The 24,082-nt window shown below is 41.6% G+C and overlaps 1 protein-coding gene across 3 annotated transcripts in view; it reads right to left on the bottom strand.

Moving 5' to 3' along the window:
- Positions 1 to 24,082, bottom strand: part of TTBK2 (tau tubulin kinase 2) — a 321,653-nt gene that overhangs the window by 128,287 nt on the left and 169,284 nt on the right. For 2 of the 3 annotated variants that reach the window (XM_029598687.1, XM_029598686.1), the window contains exons 5-6: positions 23,156 to 23,296; positions 21,869 to 21,973 (exon numbers count right to left, since the gene is read on the bottom strand). In XM_029598687.1, the coding sequence (XP_029454547.1) occupies positions 21,869 to 21,973; positions 23,156 to 23,296 (246 nt within the window). Of the gene's footprint in view, positions 1 to 8,508; positions 8,909 to 21,868; positions 21,974 to 23,155; positions 23,297 to 24,082 lie in introns of those variants that run through there. The other variant, XM_029598688.1, reaches the window with a different exon arrangement.

The raw sequence follows: 24,082 nt of genomic DNA, 5'->3' as shown, positions 1-24,082 counted from the left end.
AAATTGGTTTAACTGGCACCACCTTACAATGGTTCTCATCCTGACAGAACCTACCAAGTATCAATTAACAACAACCCATCCAAAAAGATTAACCTCAACACTGGAGTTCCCCAAGGATCAGCGTTATCAACCACTCTAAATAACATATACCTTCTTCCCATTTGCCAACTACTGAAAGATAATGGAATCACACACTTCCTCTACGCTGATGACATTCAACTTCTAATTCCCCTCCAAAATTCAATCGAAGACACGTACAAAAACATCCGCTCTACTTGTCTTAATTAAACATCTCCTAGCTTCACTGAAACTCATAATCAACATCGACAAAACTGAAATAATCCTCATGGACAAAAAACCCAACCCAAATCCACCACCCCCTACCTTTACTTGACAATCAAATGAACTCTATTTTCCCTGTCACCCACACCAGAAACCTTGGAATTATTATTGACAAAGAATTTTCATTCAAAAACCATATATCAACCAAAATCAAAGAGGGATATCACAAACTACTAACCCTAAGATGTTTAAAACATTTTCTTAACCCTTATGACTTCAAAACTGTATTACAGCTACTCATATTCTCTACCATCGACTACTGCAACTCCCTACTGGTTGGAATACCATCTTCCAACCTCAAACCTCTCCAGATTCTGCAGCTAGAATTCTGACAGGAACAAAGAGAAATGAACACATATTGATATTCACTACACTGGCTTCCAATTAAAGCACCATTACCATCATACATAAAATACTAAACAATGAACATCAGGGTTTAACTGGCTTAAACATTACCCCCCAGAATCCTCAAAGAAACTTACGCTCAAACAACTCAGGTAGCTTAAATGTTCCCCCCATCAGTCTACATTGACATTCAAACTTCTCATCATCCTAACACCCAAAGGAATTTCCAACCAAATCCACAAAATAACTTGTCTCCAACCAGCTCCAAACAAAACCTCCTCACTCAAATGATTCTCTTCTGGACTATAAATGATTAATTTTTGTTTAATATGCATCCTGTTATACCTTTTATTTTCACAATTGTTAAAAGTATTACAATTTGAATCTTGTAAACCGTTGTGATGGCTTCACTGAATGACTGTATATAAAACTCAACAAATAAATAAATTTTGCTTTTTGGACCGCCACTCTGAAATGAGCCAAGTATTTCAATGTATTGTCTACAAGAACTTCAAGAGTAATGTCTCCCAATACAGAACCTAGCATCGTGTAACTGTAGCTGGAATTATTTTTTCCTATGTGCATCACCTTGCAATTTTCCGCATTAAATTTTATCTAACATTCAGTTGCTCATTCTCCTAAATCCAGTGGTTCTTAACACTTGTTGTTCCCTTTTCTAGATCATTTATGAATGTGTTAAACAACACAGGTCCCAATACCAGTCCTTGTAGTACTCCATTAATGGTCTTTCTCCATTTGGAAAATTGACCATTTAGTCTCATCCTCCTTTTTCTGTATTTTAGCCATTTACCAATCCACAACAGGATAATGCCTTGTATCCCGTAGCTTTTTAATTTCCTAAGGAGTCTCTCATGGGGCCTTTGTCAAATGCTTTCTGAAAATCCAAATACACTATATCAACTGGCTCACCCCAGCCAGTCAGGTTTCCAGGATATCCACAATGAATATGCATGAGAGAAAATGTGCATGCACTGACTCCATAACATGCAAATTTTCTCTCCAGCATATTCATTGTGGATATCCTGAAAACCCGACTTGCTGGGGGGTCCCCAGGACAAGGTTGGGAACCACTGCTTTAAATAATGTTGCATATAACTAGTAACAGATTAATACTTTCATGCTTTAGTTGTTTCAGAACTCTGGAGCAGATGATATCCTATCCCGGGGATTTATAAACCTTTAATCTGTCAGTCTAATTTATACATCTTCCATTATCACAGTTATTTATTTTATTTGCTCAGAATCTCCACCATTAAAGAAAGTATTGCCAATACCCTTCTCAGTAAAGAGTTTCCAGCTGTTTTATGATGCCTTGTTTGACTCATAGGCACTAACCAATGACAAGTAGTTATCAATATATTCTAAGTCAATGACACAAGTCTTCCAAACGCTTGACGACATTACAATGTGCTCTGACCATTCTAAGATTTGAACTGGACTGAACTGGCCCATTTCCCTATAGGAAACAAAAAGGAACAGAAGCCCAAATACTGTAGGCATATGAACAGTGTGAGCCAAAAGGCATAGGTGTTCCCCTGTCTATGGCAGAAATTTGAATGAAATTGGATGAATGTTTCAAAGTCAATGATTTTATAAGGGCAGCTTCCCTATAGTAAACTAGGTTAAAAAAAAGCCCGGCAACCTAAGGTACTGCAGAGGTTACTTTAAATCTCTGAACCCAAAAGAAGAGAATGACCTTGTGTACTTGAAAGGCAGTAAGACGGCAATAAAGAGGAGAACTTGCAATCCACAAACTGAAATGGAAAGGTCGTGTTGGTCAGTTCTTAATTTTTACTTATGGATGCTGCTTAAATTCTCTTTAAAATCTACATAGTTTTTCTTGATAAAATCTCTAACTTGCCACATCATGTGAAAAATAATATATTGTATATTATATATTAAGCTTCTAAGGTGGATAAACTTTAGTATTTAATATTATTTTTGATACCATCTGTCAAACCTACCTTTCAACTGTCTATTGGGATAAACTGTACATATTCAGAGTTCAGAAGAACAACTATACTAGCACCACCAAGTACTGGATTATTTTCTTTACAATTCAGAGAGCAACCTTGCTTTCCCCTAGCGTCCAAAAACCTGGAATCCTCTGGAATTTTGTGTCCTTTACTGTTGAGAGATAGAGTGGCAAGCCAAGGGGATAGCACACACAGCATATCATAAAAGAAAAAAGTTTTTTGGAAGAAGTGACATCATGGGCTAAAATGGTAGCCTAATTCCATTGCTCTGATCAAATGTTTTGCTTAATCCTTCGCAATCAGTGTCTATTCAAAGCCTTAAGAGCCCAAATCTCCGGTGTTTTGCTGCCTTAATAGCTGTGTTGTGATGTCGACGAGAAAGAAAGTGGCTGAAATCAAAAATACTTTGCAGCAGCCACTACGCCAAACCAGCTGGTGGCAGGCCTATGGATGGCACGGGAGTGATCTCCCTCTGGTTTGGAAGAGGAGGGTGAGCATGATCAGATGGACAATGCAGAAGGTGAGCTATCGGTCTGGGAAGAGATGAAGGCATGGTTAAGGGACCTCAAACGGGACATTGATAAAACTAAACATGAGATGCTGAAGGCGATTCCCATATGGATGAGATCAAGCAGTGGCAAAAGGCTCAGACTGCACAAATTGAAAAGCTGCAGAATGAAGTCATGGCGCTGAGGGAAGGGAAAGAGGAAGTAAGCATTACGATTGCAGATTTGGAAGATCGTGCACGTAGGAACAATTTGTTGCGTCTGAGGAGTCCCTGAAACGCTGGAATATATGGACTGTGTTGAAGTGGTGAAGCGAATTTGCAAGGCCTTCCAGGCTGGAATTTATTTTATTTATTTTATTATTTTTTATATACCGACATTTGAGCTGAGATATCACATCGGTTTACATTCATGTACTGTAGGTATTTCTCTATCCCCAGAGAGCTTACAATCTAAGTTTTTGTACCTGAGGCAATGGAGGGTAAAGTGACTTGCCCAAGGTCACAAGGAGCGACAGCGGGACTCGAACCCTGGTCTCCTGGTCTCCCAAGAGATATCATTGTGTGTTTCGGAGATTATCAGTTAAAAGAAAAGACCTTGGTGACTGCAAAGGGCAGGTGGGGTATTCCAGTGGGAGTCCCACAAAATTGAGCTTTGCGCCAACTTATCTGTTACGATGCTCGCTAGGCACAGAGAAATGAAAGAAGCTACAGACATTCTCTGGTGAGAAACGTGAGATACAAATGGCTATTTCCCTTCGGCATTTTGTTCACTGTAGAAGGGGAGACCTATAAAGGCGAAGACAATTGATGAGGTGAAAGAGGCGCTGCAGAAGCAGGATCCCTTCAGAAATGTCTATTTAGTCCTATCCCATTTATCCAGTTACCAATCCACAATAAGATAGTACCTCCAATCAATGACTTCTCAATTTCCTGAGATGTCTCTCAAGAGGGACTTTGTCAAAGCTTTCTGAAAATCCAAATACACTTTACCAACAAGCTCACTTTTATCCACAAGTTTATTTACAGCTTCCAAAAAAATCTAGTAAATTTGTTAAGGCAAGATTTCCTTTTGCAAAACCATGCTGATGCTCTCCCATTAAACCATGTCTATGTGGTCAGTGATTTTGTATTTAAGAATAGCTTCAACAATTTTTCCCGGCACTGATGTCAGGCTCATCAGCCTGCAGTTTCCCGGGTCACCCCTCGAGCCATTTTTAAAAATTGGCATCACACTGGTCACCTTCTGTGTCTGTTTTAAATGATAGGTTGCAAATTTTATTTATGTGCTCCTTCAGAACTCTGGAGAGAATATCATTCTTTCCCAATTATTTGCTATTCTTTAGTCTTAATATGAGTTATCAAGTTCTCCAGTTTCACAGTGATTCCATTTAATTGTTCAGAGTCAACACCATCAAAAAAAATATTTCTGGTGTGGATATGACCCTGACATCCTCCTCAGTAAAGATAGAGGCAAAAAATTAATTTAGCTTTTCTGCTATTTTCTTGTCCTCCCTGACTACCCATTTTACCCCGCTTTCATCTAGTGGCCCAACTGACACTCTCACAAGGTTTTTGCTTGAAATATAATTGAAAAATGTTTGCTTCTTTTCAAATTCTCTCATTCTAATTATAGTTTTACATCTAATTTGCCATTGTTTAAGCTCTTTCCTATTTACATTTGAGTCTGCTTCCCATTTTTGGAATAATGACCTTTTGGCTTGGTCTATTTCAATCATTAAATCACAAGCAGATTGTGATAAATTGCAGGAGGACCTTGCGAGACTGAAAGATTGGGAATCCAAATGGCAGAAGATATTTAATGTGAACAAGTGCAAGGTGTTGCATATAGGGAATTAGGACCCATGCTCTAGTTACCATATTAGGAATTAGCACCCAGGAAAAAGATCTAGGCATCATAGTGGATAATACATTGAAATTGTCAACTCAGTGTGCTGCAGCAGTCAAAAAACCAAACAATGTTAGGAATTATTAGGCAAGGAATGGTGAATAAAACGGAAAATGTCATAATGCCTCTATATCGCTCCATGGTGAGACTGCACCTTGAGTACTGTGTACATTCTGACCACTGAATCTCAAAAAAGATATAGTTGCACTGGAGAAGGTACAGAGAAGGGCGACCAAAATGATAAAGGGGATGAACAGCTCCCCTATGAGGAAAAGCTAAAGACGTTAGGACTGTTCAAGCTTGGAGAAGAGCGGCTAAGGAGGGATATGATAGAGGTCTTTAAAATCATGAGAGGTCTAGAATGGGTAAATATGAATTGGTTATTTACTCTTTCAGATAACCAAAGGTCTAGGGAGCACTCCATGAAGTTAGCAAGTAGCACATTTAAAATTAATCAGAGAAAATTATTTCACTCAATGCACAACTAAGCTCTGGAATTTGTTGCCAGAGGATGTGGTTAATGCAGTTATAGTATAGCTGGGTTTAAAAAAAAAAGGTTTGGATAAGTTCTTTTCAACCTTGTCTATTTTAGCTGAGTTATTCTTTTTTTCTTGTTATTAATATTATCTTGTTATTATTTTAAGGTATTTTTGATGTTTTTATGTTTGTTTTTAGTTAATTTTATTATTTTACTATATTTATCTGTTTTTTATTCTATTGTATGAATGTTATTTTTACATTGCCTAGGCCTTTCAATGTTAGGCAATTCATAAATTCTCAATAAATGTAAAGTCCATTAACTGCTATTAATCAAGCTGACTTAGGGAATAGCCACTGCTATTACTGGCATCAGTAGCATGGGATCTACTTAGTGTTTGGGTACTTGCCACTGTTGGAAACAGGGATGCTGGGCTTGATGGACCCTTGGTTTGACCCAGTATGGCAATTTCATATGTTCTTATTAAACCATGCCAGCAGTCGTTTGGTTTTCTTTTGAACTTTTCTAATACATGGAATACATTTTGTCTGTGCCTCAAGGTTGATAATTTTAAACAAGGCCCATGCCTCCTGCAAGTTTTTAGCCTTAAAGATTGCTTCTTTTGTTTTTTTCCCTAAAGAATGTCCTCATTTTATTTTAGTCTCCCTTTTTATAGTTAAACAAGCCGTTAAGCCCGTTAAAATGGGCTACATCCCTCTGTCTCTCACCTCCCCCTCTTTCTCTCTCCCCTCACTCTTCACCACCCCCTCCCTCACCCACTCCTCCCCACCCTCCCTCTCCTATCACTCAGTCCCTCCCTCCCACTCAGTCTCACTCACTCCCTCCCCCCTCTCTCCCTCCCTCTCACTCAGTCCCACTCACTCTCACTCAGTCCCCACTCCCTCCGTCCTCTCCCTCAGTCCCACTCCCTCCCTCAGTCCCTCCCCCTCACTCAATCCCTCCCTCCCACTCAGTCACTCCCTCCCCCCTCCCTCTCACTCAGTCCCACTCACTCTCCCTCAGTCCCCACTCCCTCCCTCTCTCTCCCAGTCCCACTCCCTCCCTCAGTCCCCCCTCTCCCTCTCACTCAGTCCCACTCCCTCCCTCTCACTCAGTCCCTCCCCCTCACTCAATCCCTCCCTCTCACTCAGTCACTCCCTCCCACTCTCTCTCTCCGTCCCTCCCTCCCACTCAGTCCGTCCCTCCCTCTCTCTCTCTTCTCCCTCCCTCGCTACCGCCCGCTACCGCCGTCGCCGCCCGCTACCGCCGTCGCCACCGCCGCCGCTCGCTACCGCCGTCGCCGCCCGCTGCCGGTACCGCCGCTGCTGCCACTGGACGCCGCCATTTTTTTTTCTTTCTGAAGCTGCCTCAGAGCGACGTGCTCGCCCTCACATGCGCGGTAGAGCTGGTCTCTACTGCGCATTTGCGGGCCGTCGGTCACAGGCCATTTATAAGGTAGATGCTACTGTAGTAGTTTTTCCTTTGCATTTAACCTCCAGTGATTGTCAAATTTAATAACATTATGTTCACTATTGCCTAGCAGATTCACCACCTTTATCTCTTGCACCAGGTCCTGCATTCCAATAAGAACTAGATCTATATTTATTTAATTTATTTATATTCCACTTTTAGGCACTTAAACAGAACATTCAGGTACTGTAGTTCCTCTTCTCTTTGGTTCCATGAATTGCTGCTGCATGAAGTAGCAATTAATGACATCTAGGACCTTTACTTCTCTTGCACATCCGTATGTGATATTTACTCAATCAATATTTGGATAATTGAATTCTCCCATTATTACTGTGTTGCCTATTTTACTAACCAGTCTAATTTCTGTAAGAATTTATCAATGTTTCCTCATCCTGGCCTTTTACTCTCTGAATTTCTATTCTTAAGTATTCCAGGGTGCAGTTTATTTCATGCAAAACTTTTATCCTGCTTGACTCTATGCCATCCTTAACATATAGTTCCACCTCGCCACCAATTTATCTGCCCTGTCATATCGATATAATTTGCATCCTGGTATCACAATATCCCACTGGTTATTCTCCTTCCAGCAGGTCTCCAAGATTCTTATATCAATATCTTCCTTCAGTGCCATGCATTCTAACTCTCCAGTCTTATTTCTCAGACTTCTGGCATTTGCATATAGATATTTTAAAGGGGATTTATTTGTATTTCTATTTTTCTATGCACCCACAATCTGTTTATTATCATATAATACAGGCAGTTTGGAATTATTTTTATTTGTGTGCTCTCTATTTAAATACATCTGGGCTTTTTCGGCTTTTATAACCCACTCTCTATCGGGACATTCTCGCTTTCTTGGTTTGCCAGTATCCCTTGAAGTTACTACGCTCTGGAACCATGCACTGCTGGGTGATTGTTGGCTTTCCCCCATGTTCTAGTTTAAAAGCTGTTCTATCTCCTTTTAAAAAGTTAGCACCAGAAGTCTGGTTCCACTCTGGTTAAGGCAAAGCCCATCCTATTGGAATAGACACTTTCTTCCTCAGAATGTTCCCCAGTTTCTAATAAAATTAGTTGTGAAGGCCTGAAAAAAATTGGAAAATTTCCAATTTTTCTACTTCAGATTTAGGGGAAAAAAATGTTTTCTCTCCCAGGTATAAGGAACTTTAGGAAAGTTAATAAAATGCAAGCTCCTTTCATGAATTTGATTCTCAAAGTTTTCAATCCTATTTGTTAAGAGCTGATTTTCTTTCATCAGTGCTTGTTGTTGCTCAATCGCATTTCCCATATCTTGTTTTAAAGTTTCACATAAATGACCAATGCCTATGTTCTACTCTTTCAAAGAATTAACTTGATTTTCAATCTCAATAACTTTAACCACCGGGTTTAACTGAGTGGTTAAATTAGAATTCAAGGTCACAATCGCTCCCCATATAGTTTCTAGGGAAAATACTGGAGGTCTTACCATGACAAAAGGATTAATAGAAGATTCTTCCAAAGAGGGAATTATTTCCTGAGGAGATTCATCTTCATAATGAGGCTGAAGTCCTCTTGGAAGAATTGCTCCTGAAATACCAGCGATATCCGTTCCAGGCTCTGAGGCAATGGACACTGGCACAGCGGCCTCAGGATGGGACTCAGAAATCACAGATTCACCAACCCGCACTGGTACCTGTCATGGTGAAAGGATCCTTGCCGCAGCAGGGCTGATAGGAGCCATCTTTTCCGCCAAGGACAGTGATGTTACCAAATCAGGGAAGGAGTCGAGTACCTCTTCCTTTCGACTAACTTCCAGCGATTCACCTCCCAGCACACAGGGCCGGCGGAAGCACTAGGCGACCGCCTAGGGCGCTGAGCATTAGGGGGCGCCGAGCCGCCAGGGCCGGCGGAAGCACTAGGCGAACTAGGCGATCGCCTAGGGCGCTGAGCATTAGGGGGCGCCGAGCCGCTGATGGCCAATGGCCGCCGGTGGACGTCATCCCAATGGCGGCTGAGCGGTGAACTACTGCTATGCTGTGTGTCGGATACATACAGCAAGAAGATCGGCAGGACCGTGGTACAGTCGCGTCTAAACATGCTGCTGCGCCTCCTCCTTCCTGCCCGAGCGGCCCCGGAAGAAAAATGTTGCCGGAGCCGCGCGGGCAGGAAGGAGGAGGAGCATCAGCCAATGCAGGAACTTCTCCTCCTTCCTGCCCGCGCGGCCCCGGAAGAAAAATGTTGCCGGAGCCGCGCGGGCAGGAAGGAGGAGGAGCATCAGCCAATGCAGGAACTTCTCCTCCTTCCTGCCCGCGCGGCCCCGGAAGAAAAATGTTGCCGGAGCCGCGCGGGCAGGAAAGAGGAGGAGCATCAGCCGCGTGCAGAAGAGGATCAGCGCGGCTCGAGAAGACCGGGGCCGCTGCAGAGCCCATCCTGCAGTGGCCCGTGAAGAGGAGGCCCAGAGGTGAGAGAGAGACTGAGGGTTTGTACAGTGTGTATGTGTGCGTGTATGAGATGAGTTGAGAGACTGTGTGTGTGTGTGTGTGAGTGAAGACCTGAATGTTTGCAGAGACAGCATGGGAGAGCCTCTGTGTGTGTGAGAGACAGCATGTGATAGTGAGAGCCTGTGCTTGAGCAAGACAGCATGTAGGAGTGAGAGAGAGAGCCTGTGTGTGTGTGTGAGTCAGCATGTGACAGTGAGAGCCTGTGTGTAGGAATGATTGTATGAGAGAGAGCATGTGAAAGTGAGAGCCTGTGCTTGAGCAGGACAGCATGTGGGAGTGAGAGAGAGCCTGTGTGTGTGAGTCAGCATGTGACAGTGAGAGCCTGTGTGTAGGAATGATTGTATGAGAGAGAGCATGTGACAGTGAGAACCTGTGCTTGAGCAAGACAGCATGTGGGAGTGAGAGTTAAACAGGATGTGCAAGAGAGAGACTGTGTATAAATGATTGTATGAGGGACAGCATGTGAGAATGAGTGCCTGTGTATGTGAGAGAGAGAAAGCATGTGAGAATGAGAACCTGACTGTGTGTTTGAAGGAAGCAGACAGATGGAGAGAAAAGAAATATGTTATAAAAGGAATTGGCAAAAAAATAAGAAAGGGAAGGTGGAAAAAAAAAAGCCTGTGACCAACCGATTAGAAAACTAAGATCAGACAGCAAATGTAAAAAGAAATAAATTACTTTTTACTGATTGGAACATGTAATCTTTGGGAATGTGCAAGAGTAGCACTTTCTCTATGCGGATCTCACAATGTACGAGATCAGCATAGAGGAACTGGAAGCCCATGGGGCCTGCACAGAGGAGGCAGCAGAATGGGCTTCAGTGCCAATAGCAGCAATCAGCACCTCCGCAATAGCCATACAGCAGCAGTGACAGTGGCAGCAGAGGGATGAGAGAGGCTCTGAGGTTGCTGGCAAAAGAAAGAGAGGGGGTCTCTGCCTTTAGTGTGTGCATGTGTATGAATGGGAGTCTGCCTGGCGGTGTATGTGTGTGAATGCATGGGCGCCTGCCTGAGGGTGTGTCTGTGAATGAGAATGTATGGGTGTCTTCCTGGGGTTTGTATGTGTGAGAATAGGTGCCTGCCTGTTTGTGGTGTATGTGTGTGTGTGAGAATAAATTGGTGCCTGCCTGGGGGGTCTGTGTGTGTGAGAATGAATGTGTACATGCCTGGGTGATGGGGAGGGAGAGTGTGAAAATGAATGGGAGCCTGCCTGGGGTTCAGTGTGAGAATGACTAGGAGCTTGCCTGTGTGTGTGTGTGTCTGTGTGAGAACGAGTGGGAGCTTGCCTGGGAGTGTGTGTTTGTGTGTATGTGAGGGAGCCAGTGAGAGTGAGAGCATGAGTGTGTATGAGAAAATCCAGGGGAGTAAGAGTTTGTGTGGGGGTGTGTGTGGAGGGGGAGAGAGTGCCTTAGAGCCTGAGTGTGTCAGTGTCTGTGAGAGCGAGAGGTTATGGTTGGGTATAAGAGCATGAATGTGTATGTATGTGACAGTGTATGTGTGAGAGAGAATGGACATGTGAGTATGTGTGAGAGAGAGAGGATAACCTCCTAATCCTCGACAATATCAGGGTGACTGGAAATCAAGAGCTCCCATGTATGGACAGCAAGGGCTTTTTAAAATCCTTATTGGTTTTAATTATTGTGTGTTATTTGATATATGTACTGTTTTGAAATATTTTATTGGTGTTTGGGAAATTGTAAAAAATGTATAGGATTTTAATTAATAGAAATTCTATCTATCAGTAGTTTTAAAATATTTTATTAGTATGGTTTTACTATTATAACTGATGCTTTGTTTCTTGATTTTATTTGTTTTATGAGGAATGGTTGTTCTGTTTTTCCATTGCTAATACACAGAGTCTGGCTTCTTGGGGTTTCCATTTCAGTTTTTTCTAATTTGTGCTCCTTTATTTTGTATTCTGTATTTGGTGAGGGTCTGTATAGAGATCTATAGCAATTGGGTTTGTTTTGTTTCCTCAGTAGGTGGTGTATTGGTATTCTAGGACCCAGTGTAATATTTACCCTTGCTTATTCACAGGTAGGGTTATTGTTGTTTGAGTCCTTGGTGTTATTACTGTTATGTTATGATGGGATTGCAGTATAGATTTTGGGTGTCTCTTTTGCGGTGCTTTATGTTAGTTCACAATGTGTCTGGCAGTGGAAGGTGTTTGTGCTGCTGTTACTGTGAGGTGACACCAGAATTTGAAAATATCTTTTAGTATGATGAGCTGTAAGGGAAACATCCAAGCTCCATTGTTTGGGGGAATTTCAGTGGATGCACAGTTACAGAACTGGAGGTGCAGGATTTGTATTGACATTCTGTCCCTTCCTATAAATTCCAGACTTCACTCTCATAATCCATATAGAATTAGTTGAATGAGGCTATCAAATAATTTTATAGTTGTTTTACTAGAAGTGTGAAACTGGCCAGCTTTTTAAAATAATGCAGAGGACCCTTTGGACTTTTTTTAACAACACTTTTTTTTATAACCAATTTTAAAGCAGGATCCATGCTATAGAGGTGGGTGTGATGAAGAAATGTCATTTTGGCTCCCCCCCACCCAAAACAAATTCTTCTGTCTAGAGATGCCACTGATTTTCTGTGGCACACAAATGCATTGGCCCCTGGACGCCGGAGACCCTTGATGCGCCACTGGGTGCGAGCCATATGGGGCCGCAAGTGGTGGCAAAGAGGAGTGGAGATTTGGCGGGCCGCAAGCAGTGCCCAATCTGCTCGCGACCCAGAAAACCCCAGTCAGCGGGCATGATTGAGAATGAGGTAGGAGTCGGGACCGGGGGGGCGCAAGGAAGAAGGCTCGCCTAGGGCGCCAAATCCCCTTGCACCGGCCCTGCCAGCACACAAACCCCTCACTGCACATGCGCATCCATCGGATCAACAAGGGGACTCTCCAGAGAGGCAAATGAGACTTCCTTCTCCTTAGCCCTTCGCTTGCAGCCAGAATGAGGCATCTTAAACACGAACAGGATGGTAGGGAAGAGCAGGTGCAACTCCGTGTAGAGCTAGGTCACCATCCTGAATCCCCTCCTTGTTATCACTGTTAATTGAACAGCTGCTGAAGAATGTCAGTGAGCGTAGGAACTGGCTCTCAGTTCCTATGCTCACTGACTGCTTCAGGAACCCAAAATCCCCAGTGGCAACCTTCCTTTCCACAGAGTTGAGCAATATGGCTCAACTGTTACAGGACAATATCCAAATGCTTCCTAAAGAGCCCTGACAGGTGTCCAGGGCTAGATATGCTTAGTCTGTCTCAAAGAAGACAATGTAACAACTAATAAAATATGGACAGTCTAGAGTCTCATTAAAGTCAGCATCATGATGGATTTTTCCCATTCTGTTACACTCTGGCACAAAGGGTAAGACCTGGAATATTGTTCAGCTCTTTAGATAATATACAGAGGTAAGAGTACATTTTATAATTAGTAACAGTAATTTCAGATTGTCAAGTACCTGCAGTAACATTTATAAAAGCATTTTTCTAATTGAAAATTATGTCCCTAATTTCAGTCTCTGTGAAGCGAAGGAGAAGGGACAATAAAGCTGCATAGGAGATGTGGACAGGCATACTGGATGGTCCATATGGAATTTATCTGTTATGATTTTTTCTGCGCACTGTTATAACTTGTTATAATTTGTAAATATATAAAATGTATACTCATGTTATATTTATACACGTTTATAATGTATTGATCACCCCTGTTTTATGTAAACCGACATGATACGAATCTCCGTGAATGCCGGTATAGAAAAACTCAAATAAATAAATAAAAATAAAATGATGTTTTATATCGCTATGTTTCTATATTCTTGTTTTATATTGATAAGTTCAAGCAACTGCCATTAACTGTAAACTAGGATATGAACACAAGAGTTCTTTATGTGTCAAACTAATTATATGATAAAATCTGAGAGTAGAAAAAAACAGAAAATAAGCAAATCTTTAGCCGTGTTTATATATGTATAGGATATGAACAAAATGAGATCATGCAATACAGAGCCTTATGAAGTATTTTTGTTTGAAACCTATCATATATGTTTACTTGGTTTGTACAAGTTCATTCAATAATCAAATTTAACTACTACTAACAAGACTAGAGAATTCGTTTTAGAGAAACCATACAATAAACTTCCAGGGAGCATTATAAAGATATAATTATTTTCAGAAATGTAAGCACCGCTCTGAAATTAGAATACAAGGGTTTAACTGTCTCTGACCAATTAGATGTGACCAATGAAACAGACAATTTCATTCAGAGAAGTCTATGACATCAAAATATAAACACAGGATCTGATTTACTAAGGCTTTTTTCCCCAATTTGGGTCTATGGGGAAAAAACTTAATAAATTATGCCTTTAATCATTCTGGGGAAAATTTTCAAAACAATTTACACATTTAACTGCTTAAAAAGCCCCTTTGACATCTACCCCACTCCTCCCCCCATTATGTACACTATACCTTTGCCCACATGAAAAAAAAAAAGAGCAGGCTTAGGATAGGAGAAGGAAAGTGCACATGACTATTTCATTTTGAAATCACTGCACATACTTTCTGGCTTGACTTTCCACCTGCTTTAAAGCAGGTGCAAAGCATGCAGGTACTCTGTATCTGCAGAGTGCAGATACAGTTTCCCTAGAGTTTCCCTTCAAAAATGATCTTACAGGCAATCTGAGAATTGTTAAACCACAGCCTAAAATAGTCACATTAAAAAAATTAACTTTGTAACAAAATTCCATTTCTATTTAGCATAAACAAAATGCATAATGGATGTTCATTAAAGAACAGCTTTAATTTTACTGCTTGCCCATAAGTGGAGAGATTTCTGTAACCAGTTCTCAATAACTATTCATGATCACTGAAAACAAAACTCTATTTAATGGGAAACAATAGTGCCAAACAAACCAGTTCTTTTGTACATAGTTTATCAAGTGTTTTCCCCCCATATGTTCAGAATATGAGAAACCACTGTATCAAGTGTCTTCATGATTTCATTTAATGGACAGATATGCACATGCAACAAATTCACGTTGTAAAAGTTTGCAATAATTATTTCCTTCCCTGTATAAGCTCCCCTCCCCCTGATGGCTTTCCTAAACAACTGAACTCCCTCTTTTGCCAAAGACTAGAGAGGAAAGCAGAGTTGCTTACCTGTAACAGGTGGTCTCCTAGGACAGCAGGCTGTAAGTCCTCACAAGTGGGTGTCATCATCAGATGGAGCCCGGTATGGAAAACTTCTATCAAAGTTTCTAGAAACTGACTGACACACTGAGCATACCGAGCATGCCACTATCCACATGTCCACACGGGGTCCCCCTCTTCAGTCTCGTAATATAGAATTACACAAAAATAAAATAAACTAGGAGAAAACCCAACTCCGTGGGGTGGCGGGTGGGTTTACTGAGGACTAACATCCTGCTGGCCTAGGAGAACATCTGTTACAGGTAAGCAACTCTGCTTGCTCCTAAGACAAGCAGGATGGTAGTCCTCATAAGTAGGTGAATACCTAGCTACAGGCCCCAGGTACCAACGGGCACAACCACCAAGGCGCTGACAGAGGAGTCAGCCTGAAACCGAACAATGGGCCTGAGGCAGGAAGAGTTGGGTTTTACAGCTTGAGAGATTCCGGAGGACAGACTGACCGAAACTGCTATTGTGCCGGCCACCCCTGTCCAGACAGTAGTGTGAGGCAAAGATGTGGAGGGAACTCCAATTTGCAGCCTTGCAAATCTTGTCCATGGGATCCACTTGCAAGTGGGCCACAGAAGCAGCCATGGCTCGAACAGAGTGAGCCTTGACATGGCCCCCCAGCTGCAGTCCTGCTTGCATATAGCAGAAAGAAATGCAGTCCGCTAGCCAATTGGACAAGTTCTGCTTAGTCACAGCAACTTCCAAATCGGTTCTTGTCAAAATAAATGAAAAGTTGCGTGGATTGCTCCTGTTCATTCCAGGTAGAAGGCTAAGGCTCGTTTGCAATCTAGACTGTGCAGAGCCCATTTGCCCTGGTGCGAATAAGACTTAGGAAAGAAGGTAGGCACAATGACTAACTGGTTCAGGTGGAAATCAATCACCACCTTCGGTAGGAACTTAGGGTTTGTGCATAGAACCTGCCGATCATGGAAGAACTTTGGGTGGATATGACACCAGAGCCTGAAGTTTGCTGACTCTGCGTGCCAAGATGTCCACTATCAAGAAAATGTCTTTCCAGGTCAGGTACTTCAGGTCACAAGAGCGCAAAGGCTCAAAGGGAGCCTTCATCAGATGGGCCAAGACCAAGCTGAGGTCCCAGGAAACTGCAGGGGCTTTGAGGGGAGGCTTCAGCTGAAGCAGACCCCTCAAAGCGCCCCACAATAGGCTACCCAAAAATGGACGAACCATCCACCCCATGGTGGTAGGCCTCGATAGCACTAAGATGTACTCTGACAGAGTTATTCTTCAGGTCAGCCTCCGAGAAGTGTAGCAGGTAATTCAACAGTTTAAATATGGAGCAAGAGAATGGGTCCAAGCTGTGGCTCTCACACCAAATGGAGAATCTCTTCCACTTAAGGCTGTAAGACTTCCTGGACTCCACCAGGACTCAAGACATGCCCTCCAAGAGGTCCAGGGGCTGTAAGGTCATCCTCTTAACATCCAAGCCATAAGAGATAAGGCCTGGATGTTGGTATGGCTTAGTTTGCCCTGATCCTGCGTGATGAGGTCTGGGGAAGTTCCCAGACTGACTGGCTCTCGCAGGAAGAGATCCTGCAGGAGCGGGAACCAGCTCTGCCTCAGCCAATAAGGTGAGATGAGAATCATGGTCCCCCGGTCCTGTTGGAGCTTCAGGAGAATCTTTGACACTAGTGGAAGCAGAGGGTAGGTAAACAGGAGGACCGTGCCCCAATGGCAGACAAAGGCATCCGATGCCGGCTTGCCGTTCCCCATGGAAAGGGAACAAAACTGATTTACCTTCCTGTTGTAGAAGGAAGCGAAGAGATCCATGCCCGGGGTTCCCCAGAGACAGAAGATCCGATCTGCAACTTCCTGCTTCAGGGACCACTTGTGCAGGTGGAAGGAACGACTCAAATTGTCCACTATCATATTCTCCTGCCCCGGCAAATACATGGCACAGAGAAGGATGTCCTGGGATAGTGCCCATGACCGGATCTGGACCACCTCCTGACAAAGGAGTAATGATCTTGTGCCTCCCTGCTTGTTGAGGTACCACCGTCACCTGATTGTCGGTCTGGATGAGGACCACCTTGTTGACCAATCTCAAAATACCCAAAGCACGCATCGGATCACCTGGAGCTCCAGGAAGTTGATTGGACACTGTGCTTCCTGTGCTGACCATTGACCCTGGGTGTGGAGACTTCCAACATGGGTCCCCCAGTCCAGGTGGGAAGCATCCGTGGTAAGCACAACCTGAGCAGGGGAAGCCTGAAAAGGTATGCCTACCTCCAAGTTAGATAGGGTCTCCCACCACAACAAGGAGTCTCGGAGCGGCGGCGTGACCATAATGTGCAACAGAAGGTCCTGGGTGGCCTGTTGCCACTGGGACCGCAGGGCTCACTGCACCCTGCGCATGTGCAGATGAGTGAAGGGAGTGACATGAATGGTTGCAGCTAAATGTCCCAACTGGCACAACATGCGGTGCACGGAGACCTGGTGACTCAGAGATCGCTCCTGCAAGGGACACTAAGGTGAGCGCTTGATCCCAAGGCAAGAACACCCGAGCCTGAGCCACGTCGAACTTGGCACCAATGAAGTCCAGTTGCAGTGATGGGTCCAGCTGCGACTTTGGGTAGTTGACAGAAAGCCCAAGGTCTCCCAGACCCAAATGGTGGAATGTAGGGACTACAGAGCTCCTTGCTCTTGATGAGCCAGTTGTCCAGATAGGGAAAAACCTGCACTCACAGCCTCCATATAAGCCTTCACTACTGCCAGGCATTTTGTTAAGACATGGGGTGCAGATGCCAGTTCGAAGGCAAAACCTGGTATTGAAAATGGCTCTCACCCACCACAAACCCAGAGTATTTCCAGTGGATGCGGGAAGTTTTGATGTGAGAGTAGGCATCTTTTAGATTGAGGGAGCAAAATCAGTCTCCCCTCCGCAGGAGAGGAATCAGGGCACCCAGCGAGACCATCTTGAGCTTTTCCCATTTGAGGAATTTGTTCAAACCCCTCAGGTCCAGAATCGGACAAAGGGCCCCTGTTTTTTCCCTGACGCTGAGGGAGATGGCAATGACTCAGACTTAGAATGGGAAGAAATGGAAAGAGGCCGATCCTCTGCACCTGACTCGACCTGGGGAACCAGCGGAGAAGATAAAATAGGACTGGTGACTACTGGATCCTCCATGCCCCGAGGTATCAAAGCCCCCACTGCCAAGGTCAAGGACTCAGACTTCCTGGGCCGAAGAATTTCTCCATTTTGTCAAGGTGCACATGACAACCCTATAGGGTCATCTGGGCATAGAACGAACACCCCTGGACATCGTGCGATGCCCCCAGGCCCAGATTACAGACCTCGTGGTGGGATCTGTAATGGACATAGTCTGGGGGCAATGGGGGCATCCGCAGAAGCCAGATGATACCATAGAAAAAAACAACCAACAAATGATCGTGGCTGGCAGCCATCCGGAGATGGCACAGTCGGTAATCAACCACAGAGAACAGAAAACTTACCACAATGCCCTCTAACTAAGGCCGGGAAGAATTGAGGGACCCAACAAGGAAAAGAAACGAGAAAAACTCTTTTCCAGAGTAAAAACCAGCACGAGCTCCACATCCGCAAGATGATTGCTCTGCGGAAAAGAAGAGACAGAGGGACCCTGCGTGGACACTGGCTTGCTGGGCATGCTCAGTGTGCCAGTCAAAGTTCCTAGAAACTTTGATAGAGGTTTTCCATGCTGTGCACCATCTGATGATGTCACCCACTTGAGGACTAACATCATGCTTGTCCTAGGAGAAGACTCTGAACCAGAGTCCCTGGTTATATTGGTACTAGTTTCCTAATGGCATAAAAATACTTCACAATGCTTCCCCAAGCACATCTTATTAACTTCCTTATATACTTCACACTACTAAGGCAACTAAAACACGTGTGGTGAAATTGCAGTTACAATTCAGAAATCTTTGCATGTCAGATATGTTCATCTGCTGTGCTTACAATATGCTTTGACTGCCCCTGATACTGACATTCAACAACTGTCAGAGTGGCTACAATAATGAAATGCAAAAGATCAGTACTCTTTCACTGGTGGGGAATAATGGCTTATAGACACCATTCATTGCCATTTTGTTTGAGGGTCCTGGTTTCTTGTATGATTGTATCCAGTTTACATAAAACAAAAATGTGCATTAGTTGCCACTTTTATTACATACCAAGTTTAGAAGAATAAAATTGCCAGTCTGGGTCAGATCAAAGTTCCATCTAGCCCAGTACTTTGTCTGCAACAGGGGAATGCAGCAGATACTTGAGAAGATACCTAAGAAAGCTGTCCATCTGCTGTTATACCCTTCCGGTTTCCAGGAGTCACTTAACCTGGGATGACATCCCTGACTACTGTGTTAATTAGTATGTGATTGATCTATCTTCCATACATTTGTCTAATCATTTTCTAAACCCAGTTACACAATTAGCCATCATAGCATTTGATGTTGGTGTGTGAAGAAATACGGTCTTGTTTTAAACCTGCTGCCTGAATGTTTCATCAATTATCCCCTCATTCTTATGTTATAAAATAAAGTATTTCCCTTTTTAGATTTTTTACATCTTGCATTATTTTATACACCTTTATCAAATCTCCTGCCACCACCAGACTCTCTCTAAACTGAGAAATTCTAGTTTGAGTCTCTTTTTCTATGAATTTGTTCTATACTCCTAATCATTTGTACATTGCCTTTTCCTTGTTGCAGTGTCATTTTTCAAAAATAGGCTGACCAAAAGCACACAAAATATTCACATTGTGGGGCACACAATGGCATTTTAAGTTTTGTTTGTAATCATACTTAACTTGTAAAACATCACAGATGAGAACTGATCTTCCATCTTTTTAGTTGGGGTAGCAATACATTTTTACACATATATAGTCTGCAGGGAAGTTTTTCTATTAGTGTGCATAGTACTGGCCTTAAGCTTTATTTTCTTTAATCAACTCAAAGTCAGTCAATGAACAAATGTAAATAAATAAATAATATAGATAGATTCCTTGCAAACTCTAGAAACAAATCTGCACTTCCCATAAGGAAATTACAGAATACTGCTGGAAAACAAGTGTTCTGAAAATAAAATAAAAATATTTATCCTTACAGCATAGTGATACTGGTCTATAAATGTTTAAATGTGTCCAATCTCACAAGCTAAGCAGAGTCATGCCTGGCTGGTACCTGGATGAGGGACCCCTTGGGAAAACCAGGCGCTGTGAGCTGCAATGGCAAAGCTCTGTAGTATGCTGCCAAGAAGTCACAGGCACCAGGCAGGAAAAGGATAGGGAAAAAAACAAGCAACCCTAAAATCCAGCTGTATTTTCTTTAGTTTTGTTACAGAAAATCCTATGGGCTTATTTTTTCAATACAGTATATACCACTATGGTGCTATAACATCGAAGGTACCAAAGGGTTATTGACATCAATATAATTAACAATAAAATATTAAGGGATGCCACAATAATACATAAACATGAAAAATGTTTATTTCAAAATGTTTTTTCAAAGACAATCACATACAATAGAGAATCATAATCCTATGTTTAAAACCCCACATTCAACTAAAGCCCTAGTTTCGATGACTAAATGCAGTCTTCTTCAGGGGAAGACCCAATCCTTAAAAAAGGCTTCTCCTAAAAATATCCTACATATTCTTTAATAAACAGATCCCGATATACTTTCAAATCCGAATGTTCCTTAGTTACCAATTTTCTACTTGATGTTAAAGAACTGTAAATCAAAAAATGTAGAATGTTGTATAGGAATAAATATAACACTTATGTAGTGATTTAAATTCAAATTTTATCTACCTATATTGTATTCAATTGTATGCTTCCACTCTACCAGAAGAGTCAGATTTCACATGGAAACTCCATATAGATCACTACCATACATGCCCACCCTGAAAAAGTCAGCTGAAATAAAAAATACTGAAAGAATGACAAAAAAATATATGATTTACTTTATTAGCCATTCATTTCAAAGATAGTACCCCATATGCATGCTTACTGCCACTAATACACTCTTTAGGGATTATATTACCACCGCTTCCTATCGAAAACATTTCAACATCAAGGATTATCATGTCTCACTCCTACAGTGTTTCTAAATTAAAACAATTAAAAGGAGTTAAAATTGTACCAATATATTAGCCACTGGCTGCTGACTCAAACAATACTAAACCTAATGTTCCAAGCCAATTACAAATGTACCCCATCTTTGAAACTAACTTCTCGCGATTTTCTCTAAAATATATCTAAAAAACCTCATCCGTTCAAATCTGTCAAAAATATTAAACATTGAGTTGGTCAAATATCAAAGATTTCAATTATTATGGACTTCAGAATATATTACTTACATCAGCACACACTTTCACTGTAGCCAGCATTACTCCTAACTGCTTGAAAACACCGCACATGCGGGTTATAAATTATATACCCTACTTTTGCCTTGGAGGACCTCCCTCCTACCTCCCACAGTTTAATATTATTGGTGGAAGAAAACCATCAATCCCTCTCTAATTTCTAACAGTATCGTGTGCTTGTTACAACTGAAATATTGTACTTACACTGGACCTCCCTTTTACTATAGCCAGCATTACTTCTAACTGCTTGAACATCACACATACAGATTATAAATTGTATATTGTATACAAAACATTTCCCTTATAGGACCAACCTCCTACCTCCCATAATTCGATATTATACGTAGGAGGATTGTGATGCTCTACTGTATGTGATTATGTTTTTATTAAAATATTTTGAAATAAACAATTCATGTTTATTATTATTGTGGCATCCCTTAATATTTGATTATACAGTATATACACCATTTCCTCATCAGAAAGGTCAAACTAAACTTCAAATACAAACTGCTACAATACCATCGAAGAACATTACAATAAAAAAAAGATATGAACACTTAATCTTTAGCATTAACTTCACCAATCATGTCTCACTTTTTTTGAGCTAGGATTGACGACTGTTCATTTTCAATTCAACTATCTTCCACTTCCACATATTTTTTTGGAATGCATTTCTCCAAATTTATATTTTATATCTTGACAGCAGTCTATGCAGCTAGAAACAATGCAACACATCGATGGTTGCTCATTTACACATTTGCAAGAATCAGTTTGAAATCTCTTACCGGTCTCACATCGCCACATGAGTTGGTAAATTGTCGAGCAAGACCAAAGTCCAGCATATAACATTTTCGACATGTACTAGGGAAACGTCCCATGGCAAAATTAGACTAGAAAATAAAAGATATATATAATATACATTTGTTATTGTTTGAATCACCATGCTACCCATAGAATTCTCTGCGAATCACAACTTGTGCCACCTAAGGCAACATTTTTCTATAGTGTGACTCAAATCTGCACAATATTTATCAGTCAACAAAGATTAGACAGACACACACATGATGGAACTGGACATTAATGTTAAAGTAGAAATTCAAAAAGGCCAATTTTTTTTCTTTTTATAATCCTGAAATATCCAGGCCCTGCATCATTTGTAATACTTTTTAAATTAAAAATGCCTGTTTCCTATCAGCATCTTCTCCTAAATTAAGCCTAGTGTTAATACATCAGTCAGCATCAATTCAATTTTATTCACTGCACATTTTATCCTTTTTTTTGCTTTCACTTGACTTAAGTTTGAAATTATCTATGTCTGTAACTGAAATTATTTTTAATTGCCTTCATTAATTTGCTGCAATGTCTATAGAGATCTGTTTTTATTAGAGCACAGCACGCCTTACACATTAGCTGATCAGGTGGAAACATTTTTTTTTAAACAAACTGCCGTTTATACTCAGCATAATCTGATTGGCTTTTAGAACTATTTTGAATGAAGACAATAGATATATATTTCATAAATTAGAAAAATGTGATTTTTCAGCTTTACTAATGTTGAAGACAAAACAGAAACCAAAGGAGAAAAAAATAAGGCTAACTAAAACAAACTGCTGATGGTAGGGTAGGAGTCCTGGTGGACGTGAATGAGGAAAGCCGAAGGCTGTTTGATTAAAAAAAGAATAATCATTAATTTCTGGAATTAGAGAAGGAATAAGTACAATATATTAGGTTATGAGAGAGATTAGGGTATAAAGGTAGATTGTAAGACATAACTCAGGTGCATCTACACTAAAGCAGTTCAGAAAAATGCACTGTTTCCTATTTTCCTTCCTCTCCTACCCTTCTAAATCAGAGTATTTTCTTCTTGCTCCATTTTACACAAGATTCCTAGGGCAAATACATGAAAATACCTCAACTGTCATCTACAATTGCAATCCCACTCTACTTAACTGCATTATAGATTGCCTGCAAACAAGAGCAACATTTCATTCACTCTCTCCAAGTTTTCAGCACTCTAAATTAAGGCTGGAAAACTAATCTCCATTGATTATATCTCAGAGGTCTTCACTTACCGGTTTAATGTCTCGATGTAAAAATCCCACAGAGTGGATGCTCTCAATAGACTCTAGGATTTGCTTGCCCAGTCGTAAGGTGGTACTGATGCTAAAAGTTCCCCGGGACTGACTCCGACGCAAATCTGCCAGATTTCTGCCCTGGTAAACCCAACAGTGCACTTTAACACAAGATACAACATTAGCTTTCATGGTCATGATTAAGTAATAATTTACTTTACTCATTACCCTGCTGCAAACCTGCTGTATGGAATGATTGAAACAAGTTGCTTGCTGCTCCTAGAAACATGTGATGCAGTTGCAGAGATGTCAGCATGCCTGCCCCACTGTGAAATAAGGGTATGTTGACATCACCAACTGCTCTGCAAAATTTTAGAACCAGACAGCTTGTAAGTAAGCTTAGATTGAAGTGGGTTCTGTGATACTAACACAACATGCTGTGACCAGAAGTAACAAGAGAGTCTCCTTTTCAAGTTAAACCTTCTTCCAAATGGCTTGGGTCTAAAATTTAATATCCAGTCAGTACTTTCACTGGCATGTTTAAAATGTCACCTTGAAATCTGAGCATTAATGTGCCCTTTTGAAAAACAACCCGAGTCCTGTGGCTTGCTCATAGCATAGGATGACTCTACATCAAAACCAGCAGGGTCCAGGTGTATCACACACTTGGGCTCTAAGGTTGTACAGAGGAAAGATAATTTGGTTTGGTTCATTCCCTCATTTCATAGGGCACCTAGATTTATTTCATTAGTTTCAAACAAAAATAATATTTGTTCATTCGTTTGCCATTATAGTTAATGGGGGAATGGGGAAAGCAATGCAGACTATTTTGGGCTCCCAAATTGGAATGTTCTAATAATTTTTAATGAAACTGGTAGGTAGAGATCATCAGAATGGTGAAGGCATGCCAACACATCAAGACTATGT

This window comes from Rhinatrema bivittatum, chromosome 4, assembly GCF_901001135.1.
Source record: "Rhinatrema bivittatum chromosome 4, aRhiBiv1.1, whole genome shotgun sequence".
NCBI classification, from domain to species: domain Eukaryota; kingdom Metazoa; phylum Chordata; class Amphibia; order Gymnophiona; family Rhinatrematidae; genus Rhinatrema; species Rhinatrema bivittatum.
This window is presented reverse-complemented; position numbering and strand designations above follow the sequence as displayed.